Source organism: Rhinolophus ferrumequinum (genome assembly GCF_004115265.2).
Source record: "Rhinolophus ferrumequinum isolate MPI-CBG mRhiFer1 chromosome 15 unlocalized genomic scaffold, mRhiFer1_v1.p scaffold_54_arrow_ctg1_1, whole genome shotgun sequence".
Taxonomy (NCBI): domain Eukaryota; kingdom Metazoa; phylum Chordata; class Mammalia; order Chiroptera; family Rhinolophidae; genus Rhinolophus; species Rhinolophus ferrumequinum.
In genome coordinates this window covers 18,028,813-18,041,154 of record NW_022680357.1, presented here as the reverse complement: position 1 = coordinate 18,041,154, position 12,342 = coordinate 18,028,813, and the positions used below count along the sequence as shown (strand labels likewise).

Genomic DNA, 12,342 nt, shown 5'->3' with positions numbered 1-12,342 from the left:
TCCTCGAGAATTTACTAGAGCACGTACCCTCCACCCAAAACGTGGACACGAACCCATAAAGACACAGGATGGAAGACGCAAAGATCCAGGGAAGGGCTGAGGGTGAGCAAAAGTCCCCAGCTGGGAGCAAAAGGAGCCCGAGATCAGAGCTGGGCGGGAGGCCTAGAGAACAACCAAATTTTATAGGACTAGGCAGAAAGGTTTTAGTAGGGTGATTCCAAGAAAAGAGATAAAATGGAAGGAACACTGACTCATCGGAATATTCCGAGGAGGTTTGCAATGCTGGTGATCTATAGGATACGAAACTCCTTTTTACACGAGCCACTCATTCCAGGAGAAACAGTTTTACAAGAAAGGAATCCTAATCCACCAGAGACTTGGTTCTGAACACTGACAGAGTAACGCGCACCCCATTTCGATTTAGCCCAAATGCTGACGCTTACTTGTGGGGGCAGGGGATACATATGTATGTACATGGGCAGTGGGGAAGGGAAGCCAGTCAGAATCCGTTAAAACTGGAAAAAGGAAAATCAGCAAGATGAGCACGCTCTGTAGAGGTAAGTAATCAGGTTCTTGTTTTTAAAGAAGTACTGGCAGAGCTGAAATTGATTTCCTCTGAAGACCTGGACTCAGGGTACAGTGGGTGAGGGCAGGAGACAGGTTTTTGTTGTCCTGAAGAAATTTGTGACTTTTAAAACTATGCGCTGCTTTATTAGAAATAAAAACCAAACCCAATTTAAAAGTCTGCAAATTAGAGTGTCTCTCGTGATCTGGGTAAACGTGATGAAGAGAAGCAGCAGAGACAAATCCGGGCTGGAGGCTCAGGGTGGTTCTGGACTTCCAGGTAACTCCAAGTGCCTGAATGCAATGGGACTTTGTTTTACTGGCGTTTTTATTACCAGTGGCATTTCACTTTTTCAAATGTTAATTGGCTGTTGGTATTTCTGTGTCACAGCTGAGTTTGTAATTTAAAAAATTTTTAGAGGAAAAAACAAGTTGCTATTTTGAAGAGCACTGCAGCTTCTTCTGTCCTCGAACGGCACTATTTGTCCCAGAGGAATTGCCTCTTGGTTCAGAAAAACACCTGAACCGGTTACTTCGGTTTAAAACATGAAGGGCCTATGGTGTAGGGCAGACAAGAAGAGGTGAGGAGGATTATGGGGTGTTTGGGGAGAAATGTCTTAAAACAAACTTGTGAAGACTGAGACTCCGCCACACTGAGGTCAGGAGAGAAAAAAATCTGCAGCAGGAATCAGCATGAAGAAACCCAGACAAAACGGGTAGCAGAAGTGTCATCAGAAATATGGGGAGACCCTGGGTTTCCAGGTTACTGGTCAGTTTGGAAAATAAAGACCTGAACTAATGAAGAGCCTAAGGGATCTTAGAGAAGCCTGGAGGACAACTGGTCAACACGTGGGTGATAAGATAAACGTCTGCAGTTTTCGGATGACACCTAAAGCACAAGCAACAAAATCAAACGTACACAGGTAGGACATCATCCGACTAAAAAGCTTCTGCACAACCAAAGAAACCATCAGTGAAGTGAAAAGAAAACCTACAAAATGGGAAGAACATTTGCAGACCATCTATCCAATAAGGGGTTCATATCGAAAATAAAGAATTCATACAACTCAACAGCCCAAAACAAATAACTCAATTAAAAATGGGTGGGGCAGCCGGTTAGCTCAGTTGGTCAGAGCACGGTGCTCTTATCAACAAGGTTGCTGGTTCGATCCCCACATGGGCCACTGTGAGCTGCGCCCTCCACTAGATTGAAACTACTTGACTTGGAGCTGTTGGGTCCTGGAAACACACACACACACACACACACACAAAATGGGCAAAAATTTAGAAACTTCTCTAAATGCTTATCCAGTTCTCTGAAAGGCACTTACTGAAAAATATGCTTTTCACATTGATTTATGCTGAGACTCGTATTTGGGCCCATTTCTGGAGTTGTATCCAACCGCCGTGATCTGTCTGCAGCACCAAGAACGTTAAGGATTTCAAGCGCCCAGTGGGGACTCGGTGTTGTAAGGTCAGCGCTGCAGAATCAGAAGCGCCTTCTGCCCGCTGGGGCCGGCTGGGACTGCGGCGTGTGTGGCCTGGCCCCCTTCTTGGCAATGACACCAGGCACACATAGCAAATCCACTTCCGGATAGAATCTTCCCTGTCCCCATGACGCCGTATTCCTTGGGGCAATGCCCTCAGGTGACAAATGACCTCAGAGGGACATGCCCACAGTCTATGAGGCACTCACACAGACCTTCCATTTGTACTTGCCAAGGGAAGACAGTAGAAGTATGGCACTGGTGGCCTAATGCCCCCTTTCTGGCTGCGGCTGTCCCCCTTCCCATCCTTTTCCTCCTTTTTTAGCACTGATACAGTTCCCTTCATGTTCATTTTTCATCAAATCTGTTTTTATTATTCTTGCTTTAGAACACGGAAAAAAACCTTTCTACTAACTTTCTTTATACACTATGAAGTCTAGGTACAAACAGACTTATGAACAATTAGCAAAACTGTATTAAGGTGCCAATGTTTCCACGGGACTATTTTATTTTGAATCCTAAATGTATGTCCAGTCCATTCTTGTATTAATATCTTTTACCAGTAAAGACTAAAAATGGAAAACTGAATAGAATATTCATACCGGCCAAGCCAACGTCATAGCAGTGACTAAACAGCCAGGTTTCAAAGCGGAAAAGCAAGTTGTACTGGCGTTGGCTTTCATATGAGATCACTGTTCGCCGTCCATCAGCTGTTAAGAGCAGAAGGAAATTAGTGATAGTTTTCTTAAGACCTTTCAACGTGATCTTTAAAACAATCTCGGAGGCTTCTAACAACGCCTTGATAAACTGCTGACTGCATTAACTGGGAGAATTCCCACCAAACCTGTTTGGGAATCCCATTTCCTTCCCATCCGTGCACTGAGCTGTCACTCACACGGCAGCACCCCGCTTACCTTTTATCAAGGCCTGAAGCAGCTTACTTCGTTCACTCCTCCTCTAACAGGATAGTTTGCAGTTCTTAAAATTCAAAGTGTTTGTAGAACATACTAATGTCAAAAGGACGTGTCTGATACATGAAAAGCAGCAGCAGGACACACACACACACACACGTGTTCTGTGAGGCCAGCTCAAGCGGAGGCAGACCTGAAGGAGTCAGAAGGGCCAGCACGGTGGTCGGGGGCTTTGGTCCACGGTTTTGTACAGTAAGAACAGCTCCCTCTAAAGGAGTGAAAAACAGGGAAACTGGACAGATGGGGACGCTCGCGCAATCGGGAAGAAACCATTGACGCCAGTCCTGCCTCCCTGAAAGCCTGGCTTCCACGTTTTGGAGGGGGCTTGGCCCCCGTCGGTCGGTGTCTGAGACTCACAAAGGAGTTATTCTGAGCCCGACCGGAAGCTTCCCAAACCTTTTGGCACACCGAAGCAGCCAGCTATCAGAAGGATGCTATCTGCCAAATCTACAGGAGCTCGAAAACGCCTTTCCTCCCTTAAGACGACATACCACTGGTGTCCAGGAAGTTTGCAAACGTCACTTCAAAGCTAAAAACAAAATTTCATCTTATCCCTTCAAGTGTTACTATGTGCAAAAGCACGGTGTGGCTTCTGGAATACAGACCAGGCACATTTGTTCCTTTTGAGCTCACACCCAGTCCAGAGGGACACAAGCAGCAGAACCCACAGAAAACTGGGGGTGTCACTGCAGCGAGGTCAGTGACACCACAGCACCTTGGTGCGAGTTCAGAAAGGCCAGCGGGCCCCTGCACGCGGTGCCACGGGTGCAGGAGGAAGGAAATCCCAGCCAGACGGACAGCAAGGGCAGAGGGCCCGGAGAGCAAACATGGCCTCTGGGGACCAGAATTCAGTGGGTCCCACATGTTGTCCTACTGTCATATGGCCGGGAGCGGCTGGACGACCTGGGCAGCAGCCCTGACTGTCCAAAGGCATGGAGTTTCCTTAAGGATCGGGTACAAGCACCCAGCACAGCGCCTGGCAAAGCTTTATTTTTTCTTTTTTTAAGGAGGGTGCAGCACACACTGGCCCAGGTGGGGATCAAACCGGCAAGCTTGGTGTTAACAGCACCACGCTCTAACCAACTGAGCGAACCAGTCACCCCAGCTTTAATTTTCTTTAATTTCGTTAAGCAGTATCCAGCACCCTTACCTAAGTTTGGGAGTCAAGTGTTTAGGTCCAGCAAGATGGATAAAGGGAGGGTTTTGGGGGTGCTGCCCTGTGCTTGCAACGACGAGGTGTAGGCCACCATAGGAAGGAAAGAGTAGAAAGAGTAAGGGACGAGGTGAGAACTGAGGCCTAAACAAGGCCGAGGGCGACAGAGCTGGAACCCCAGGCTGCAGATGGAACGTGACACTTAAGGGAACGCTGGAGGTGAGGAGTGCCCAGAACAAGGGCAGGGTGTGGACCAGTGAAAGCGAAGGTCAGCTGAGCTTCAAGTTCAAGGACGATGAGCCTCGGTGATGAAACTGACCCCACACGATGGAACTTACGAAGAGTTCTGGGTGCCCAGATCCTCAGCGAGCGTGGGAGGCGTCTGGATTTGGGGTCCAGATTAGGAAGAAGTCATAACGTAGTGTGGCCAGGGTATCTCCGCGCTAGAGTGGGGCGGGGAGGGCTGGGAACGGCAGCACAGACACCCAGGCCTAGTGACAGGCGCTGGGACAACCCACGTGACTCAGGCATCAGCACAAAACAGAGCCCCCTCAGAGGAAAGTGGGTTTGGCTAACAGCAAACCCCCAATCCTCCAGCAGCAACATTTCCCGAACTTAACTCAGTCCCGAATGGCTTTCATGGTAGAATAGCATCCGGGTGTCCCTATGATTTTTCTTTACTTAATCCTTTGAACTATTAAATGCTGCATCAAAATACACACCTCAGGAAGCACCCTTGTATGCCGCCTGGAACCAGGCACCCACAAAGGCGGTGCTGGAAGCATGCTCTCTGCCCACGAGCCAAACCCTTTCTTACCAGCACCTCCACCACCAGCACCACCACCGAGCCGAGCCGGCTCTCCTCCCCCCCTACCCTTCGTCTTCCAAATCCTCATTTAACGGCCACGTGTCTCAGGCACCCTAACCCCCCAATCCTCCAGCAGCTTGACGCTGCCCACCACACACGTCCAGAACCACCGCCCGTGAGGGGATCCACGCCTTACCTGGACCTACTCCCTTCTTCTGCCCGCTGGGCACACTGGGTCGTCGCTACTGTGTTCTCTAGCTGGCACTTTATCAAGGAATTTAACACTCATTTATCAGGGTTTCAAGGAAAATACACGACCATAAACAAATCACAACTCTTCATCTCTCAAATTCAAGTCCAAACTTCTAAGGACTATCTTCAAACCCTTCTAGATTGATTCAACCAGATCTCCAGTTAATCGGTTTCTTATTTCTGGCACCTACCAGCCCCGATAAAGCCGATCTCTGTTCACTTCAGAATGCTGTACATTCAGCTCACCTTATACTAAAGGCTCAGTGGGATTTTAAATAGGGAACTGGAAGGAGAAAAAGACACGACACGACTGTCCTCAAACAATACAACGTTCAACATTTGAAAAGTTTACTGAAAACTTTTATTGTAATCAAAAAGTGACATAACGGGGTTGTAATGAATTCAGCAAATTACGCTGCTGATATTTTAGAACTGATACCAGCTTTTGCCAGGCAATTAAAAAAATTCAAATGTGAAAATTTCACAGTACAGTAAACTCCACCCCAACTAATTAATGGTGGTTAAAAATAATAGGCCCTAGGCAAAACCTCTCGTGTTACATGGTCACAACTCACAATTCTGTACAAAAGTCCGTGTTATAAAGCTCTGATGTAAAAATCGAATAATCAAGCAGCAATATTTTAAGTGCAGCACAGGGGTCTTCCATGTCATTATTTACAAGGCTTGAGTCTCTTTACGTTATTACAAAATTTAATACAGATGACTTAGTAATTAAGTCAATTTAAAAAATCTGTCCTACACACTGACAGATTTCACTTTTTGGTCATCTTTCTCCTTCTCCTTTTCTTTATCTTTGTTCTTCTTTGACTTCTTCTTCTTGTGTTTGTGTTTTTGGCTTTTCTCCAGTTCTGCTTCGGGGCCTGCGTGCTTCTTATGCTTCTTATGTTTTTTATGCTTCTTGTGCTTTTTCTTTTCCTTCTTCTTCTTCTTCTTCTTGCTGTCCTGACTTTCTGCAGAACTGGCACTGCTACTGTGGCTTCGGGTTTGGCTTCCAGAAGGGCTGTGACTTCTGCTCGGACTGACACTAGGGCTGCTCTGACTATGGCTCCTGGTGACGCCCGCCTGGCTGACCGCTGCTGCGTCCACGCTCTCTTTGACTTTCTCCACTACTTTATCTTTCAGCTCCTTAGAAACTTTTCCAGAAGTGTCTTCCTCTTTTACAGACACATTGCTCTCACTGTCACTTTCATTATAGTCGGGTTCAAAAGCAGCTTCGTCAGTTTCTCTAGTTAAGTCGGAGGAGAGTCGAGACGAGTGACCTACCTGGGGCTTGGGCTTGGTGGCACTCTTGTCACCTTGCCCAGGGACTTGCTCTTTCTCAATCTGTGGGTCTGGAGGGTTAAGTATGGGAAGTAATTTATTGCCACTTGACTCTTTGCTGTTCCTCACTTCCAACACATGCTTCTCACGATCCTTACAAGGATTTTTATCTACAGGTTTCATCTCTTCACTTGAGCGTTTAGCATCGTAAGTAGCTTTGTGATCGTGAGGTTTTTTGTCTCTCGAGGGACTGGAATTACTTTTTTTGGACTCTCCTGTTCCTTTTTTAGGCAACTCTCTCTCCTCCCTTGGCTTAGGTTTCTGTGCAGAGGCAGAGTCTTTACTCCGAGATGGAGAGTCTTTTCTTCTTGTCAATTCATTCTTTTCATCTCTGCGTTTGGAACCCGAATGTTCTCTGCTGTCATAGTCCGTTTTTTTGTCTCTGTTGGGAGTGAAGTCTTTACTTGAGGAACCTCGGCTGGAATCATGCTTATCTGAAGTTCTGGTCTCTTTGGAAGGTTGGGACGGACCTTTCAAGTTCCCTTGCTCGTTCAGACGGTCCACGTCACTCTCCTTCTCCGGCTGAGTGCTGTTCTTCCTCTTTTCAGGGTTCTCCTTTTCCAACGTGGAATGCTCTCGGTCCCTGCTTCTCCCTTTTTCACCAGAGGCAGAGGTTTTTGAACTTTTGGCCTCATGCTGCATCACTTCATGGCCCACTTCCTTGCTGAGTTTCTGAACTTTCTCTGGCGGCTCGCTTTCTTTTTCAGTGTACTTGGCTGTAACGGGTGGTTTGGTGCTGACATTTTTTATGACACTGGCAGGTTTTCCTACACTTGGTACCGGCTGTGTGGACCTGACATCTTCTTCTTCAGATTCAAAGTCATCTTTGTCCCACTTGGACTGAGGGACCTGGATCATGATGATGACATCTTCAGCAGGAGCTGTGCTGTCGTTGTTGTATTCCTCCAGAGTCTTGATGACCGTTCGCTTCGTATCTGTTTTTTCTTCAGATTTCCTCACAGGACTGCCTCCCGTGGAACTCGTACTAAAAAGAATGAAGATAACTTCTCATTAATGAAGAATTTGCTATTAGTAAACAGCGATAAATCTAAAAAGGCTAAAACTTAAACATGGTAAATGTACTGTGAACTTTCAAAAGTCCTCTGCTCCAGTAGAGACGAAGGATTTTAAGTCTCTGACTGGACGAACACCCAGCGTGGCTCAGCGCCCCCCGCCACTCGACCCACCACCTGACCCTGAACAATTCTTCCCTGCAAGACCCGAGTAAACCCGCCTAAGCCCCAATGCCAATGCGCCCGTCATGAAGCAAAAGCACCCGCACGGATAAAAGTAGGCACACGACTGGATGGGTACCTGGTGTAGTCCACAAGCGTGGAGCTGGGACCTTCCGAGCCGGTCGCCTTTCGCCTGACCTTTCCTTTGCCTTTTTCTTGTTTAACTCTGCTGGACGCTGACTCCAGTTTTTCAGAGGGTTCTTTTGCATTGGATACATTTTCTGTACTTCCAATCTTTTTACCAGTTTCTCTGTTGAGTTTGATTTTTTTGGCCGGGGCAGCTGAGGAAGTTTTGTCTTTTTCTGGGGTCCTATCCATCTTTTCAACATCAGGTTCCATTTTGCGTTTCGGTGATGGCTTCACAATTTCACTTCCTTCTACTTTGGAGATTTTCAGGGAAGATGACTCAAAATCTTTATCGATACTCTTTTCTTCGGTTTTTCTTTTTCTTTTCTCCCCCTTGCTGTCAAGCGGCTTGCTTTTCTCACTGGGCTTCTTGGCCTTTTCGTCCTTCCCAGCTGGCTTTTCTGGCTTGACATCTTTCACGTGCTCCTTCTTCACTTTCTCCTCTTTGAGCGGCCTGGGCTCTGGCTGCTCTTTGACTGACTTGGAATGCGCTTTCCGGGGTGTGCCGGTGGCCTTTTCGTCTTTCTGGGAGGAAGACGAGGACTTGGCACCGTCAGTCTTTGGGGTCTCCTCTTTGGCCTTCTTCAGCGGGGGTTCAGGTCGAGGAGACTTCTCACGCTCCCCCTCTAGTTTTTCTTGGGGCCCTTTAGCAGGCTTGACAACGTTTTCTTTTTTGGACACAGTAGATCCATCATTTTTCCGTTTGGTCTTGTCACCTTTTGCTTTTGGTTTATCCTTCTCTCTCTTGTCTTTTTCAGACACCGATTTGAAAGTGACGGATTCTGCATCCATTGGTTCGTCTCTAACTGGTGTGGCATCGTCTCTACCTGGGAGAACAAACAATGACTCTGCTTTATTTTCTTCACCACTTGTAGGTTCTCTTGATTTTCTGGAAGTTTCTAGTAACTCTGGGTTCAGAAAGCCTTCACTCTCTTCCCCCTTTCTCCTTCTCCTGTGCTTCTTATGCTTGCTTCCTTTCCCATCTCCGGCACCACCATCACTCTCCTTCTCTTTGCACTTCGTATTATCCTTCTGATTGTGACTGTCTCTAGTGGAAAGCTTTTCTGGGTAGTTGCCGCCTATGTTTCTACTCCTGTGACTTTGTCCACCAGAATAATCTTCTCTGCGGCCTCTTGTGAAGGGAGAATTCCTGATTGTAAGTGGTAAAAACCTCTCCGGAGAAAAGTTCTCTCTGTTTGCTGATGGTCGGGGCTGAGCTCCAGCAGCATAACCTTTGTAATATTTTTCATACCACTCTCTGTATTTTCTCTCCCATTCTCGGTAACGTTCTTTTTCAAATGGGTCTCGAAAGTCAACATTCCTGCCATAATAAGCCTTGATGTCATATGGTGGTGGGACTTCTCTGTATCTGTTAAAATACTCACGTTCTGTTTCCCCTTGGGGTGCAGCACGTTTACTGGGTGACTGGCCCCGAAAGGCCTGCGGGGACCTTGATCGAGAATGGTACCGTCGGTAGGGGGGTGACCGTGACCTAGAGCGGTGGTATCCATGAGACCTGGACCGAGAACGGTAATTCCGGCTCTTGCCTCGGCCTCTTCTGGGGTACGGAGGTGACCGTGAGTAGGAACGGGAGTGCGAGCGGCTAAATGACCGCGAGTAAGAGCGGGACCGTGTGGAGCCAGACCTCGATTTAGAGTAAGTGTACGAACTTCTCGAATATGATGACCCACTATAGGGAGATTTAGACCTAAAAACAAAAGACAATAGTTGATAGTTGAGAAATATATACGAAACGAACCCAGACTCTCAGCTCCTATCTAGCATACTCTCCTCATGGTTCCATCTTTCTTTACATCAGCTCTCATCTGAGGTGAGTAAAGAGGCACAGTGGCCTCTATTGGAGAGGAATAGAACACAGAGATCAGAGCAATCAGTTGTTAAAACAAAAGCGAAACTGTAACAATCAGAGTGAAGTGCATTAATGTACCGTGAGTTACATGAGCCAATTAACTCAGTATTTTCAAAAATGCCAATTGAATTTAAATTTTACTTCCTAGCTGATTACTTAAGTAGGAGTAACTTTTTTTTTGTCCTATATTAGCCAATAGTCTAGCTTTAAAAGAAACCACATTTCAAATGTCAGCTTTAAAAATAAGTCTTTTAAACAAACTTCCAGGGAACTTATAATTCAATTTTTCTACCAATAAAGCAATTTGTATTCTACCACTTCAGAGCTATACAGGTTAACGTTCCAGCAAGAAGCTGGAGCGTCGGGTAAAAGGTCCTCAGAAACGTTCTCTGGCTAGGCCCCTATTTCTTTCCTTCCACAAACATTTCCCAAGTATTTCACATTAAAATAACTTTGAGGGACAAGGGCAATTTAATCCCCGTAAGTGCTGGTTCTACAGTAGAATTTACACCGAGACATTATTTCAATAAACAGAAATAATACTGGGAAACCAGCTGCATCTCCATTTCTATGTACCTAGACCGAATCAGGAGAATTCCGTAAGTGCGATGTTCCTTATATCCATAGCTAGTCCCTGGGTATTCAAAGTCCCGTTTGTAATTCTGTTGCGAAGGCTTGCAAAACACTAACCTGGAAAATGAGCGCCTACGCTCCTTTTGAATCTTTTTGTATTCCATCAATTCCTTAGCAAAATCATTTGTAAACTCATCTAGCTTGGACTTTTTCTTTTCCCTAGTAAAATAAAGTTAAAGAGCGAAAGTTAACAAAAACCATTTAAGAAAACTAACAAGACAAATGTAATTAGATCATGAATGAAATGAATGAAATTGCCATTAGTTTTCCACTTTAAAACTAGAAATAACTAGGAATCCCTGAGGAAGTTGCTTGTATGGCTTTGGTTTCATTTGTCGGTGGTTTTTCTTGTGCTAGGTGGAAACACACTGGAAAATGTTCCCAAAGATACCTACTTAAGTTACATCAGAAATGAGAGTGTGTAATAATTCCGAACCAACCACTTACTCTTCTTTCAGCCGCCGCTGTTCTCTGTAGAACTCTTCCCTGGACAAAGGTGGTGCCTGGGTTGTTGGGATGGTGTTTGAATGAGCTGTCTGCACGCCTGACGATACCCAAGGTGCTGACAAATTGGCCGGAGCTGGCGGGAACCCTGGGGGAGGGACACTGTACCCAGCAGGTGGTGGCTGGCCAGGAGGAAACTGAGGAGAAAACTGCGGTGGGGGGACACCTGGAGGGAGAGGCAGCGTGTGGGGAGGAGGCGGGTACAGAGGAGGGGGTGGCACAGGTACAAAGACTGGAGTTGTTGGTAGTGACGGGCCTTGCGTTCTCTGTGATCTTTCGCTGTGGTGTCGTCCACGGTTTATACTTCTGGAGAAATAAATTCCAAGATATTATTCCTTCAAACTAAAATCATCTCAGGCAACTGAGCTCGTCTTTTCTGTCCGTAATTATCTTCAAACTTACAAACAGTAGGCTAGAATCAACTACTCCAATAAGTGTAGGAATACTGACAGCATTTATACGTAAAGTAACTGTAAAAGGCATCTAGGGACTGAGACGACAGGTGCTTACAGGGCTTCTCTGTATGGCCGTGCTGTATCTACTAGTTCTCTCCTGCGAAGTTCAGATTCATTGACACGCCATAATGCCCTGTTCCTTCCTAACCTGCCTTTAAAGGAACCAACTGGTAAGTGTCAAAGAAAAAACACTTTCCATAATCTTTTTGAGGAAGAAGTGGGTAAAGACCCTTCAAAGTAGAATGTACTGGTTTTAACATTTGCAATGAACAACCGCAAACCTCCCTGTTTTCTTTCAAAGGCCCAGGTGAGAATAACAGTGCTGGCCAAAGTGGCTGAATTTTGCCCCATCAGAGAAATAGTGGCTCTTTTCAGAGTGGGCTTCTTTCTGTTCCACTACATGTCCTTTAAATTACAGGTGACCGTCCCCAGCAGCTGCTGCAGAGGGGGCGACTTTAAGCCTCTTTTCTGGGTCTGATTTAGTAAATATTACCTTCCATCAACGTGATCTAGTAACGAAACCTTAGCGTCCTACTCCTGCTACAGAGTTAGTTTGGAGGAGCCTCTCTGCTGGGCGAGTATGCCCTCCAGAGGACAACCAGCAGCTGGCTTCCAATAGAAGTCAACACTGCGTGTGTGTGTGCACACCAAGCGCCCCCAACAGCCTCGTCTCTTCTTTTAGAAAAGAGAAGGTGGGAGAAGACTGGAACCAGTGAGTCTAGCAGAGACATAAATGCATCTTTCTTCACACGCGGGAGCCAAGCTGGTTAACTTTCACCTTACACTGACACCCGAAATACTGTCTGTGAGCCGACGGGGAGACGTCGGCACTGGGAAGGAACCTGAAACCATCACTGGAAACATTAAGTGTGCTTCATTCTTCCTAGGCCTGCTCAGGGCACCTAAGGGAGACCAGCGCAGCCCACTGCTGTGCTTTCACTTC

General features: G+C 46.4%; 1 protein-coding gene across 2 annotated transcripts in view; it reads right to left on the bottom strand.

The window, feature by feature from the left end:
* Nucleotides 1-5,573: 5,573 nt before the first annotated feature.
* RBBP6 (RB binding protein 6, ubiquitin ligase) overlaps nt 5,574-12,342 on the bottom strand; it is a 30,015-nt gene continuing 23,246 nt past the window's right edge. The window contains exons 15-18 of one of the 2 annotated variants that reach the window (XM_033101943.1): nt 10,888-11,250; nt 10,498-10,599; nt 7,891-9,645; nt 5,574-7,561 (exon numbers count right to left, since the gene is read on the bottom strand). In XM_033101943.1, coding sequence (XP_032957834.1) covers nt 5,992-7,561; nt 7,891-9,645; nt 10,498-10,599; nt 10,888-11,250 — 3,790 coding nt within the window. In that variant the 3' untranslated portion in view covers nt 5,574-5,991. The remainder of the gene's footprint in view (nt 7,562-7,890; nt 9,646-10,497; nt 10,600-10,887; nt 11,251-12,342) is intronic. The other variant, XM_033101945.1, reaches the window with a different exon arrangement.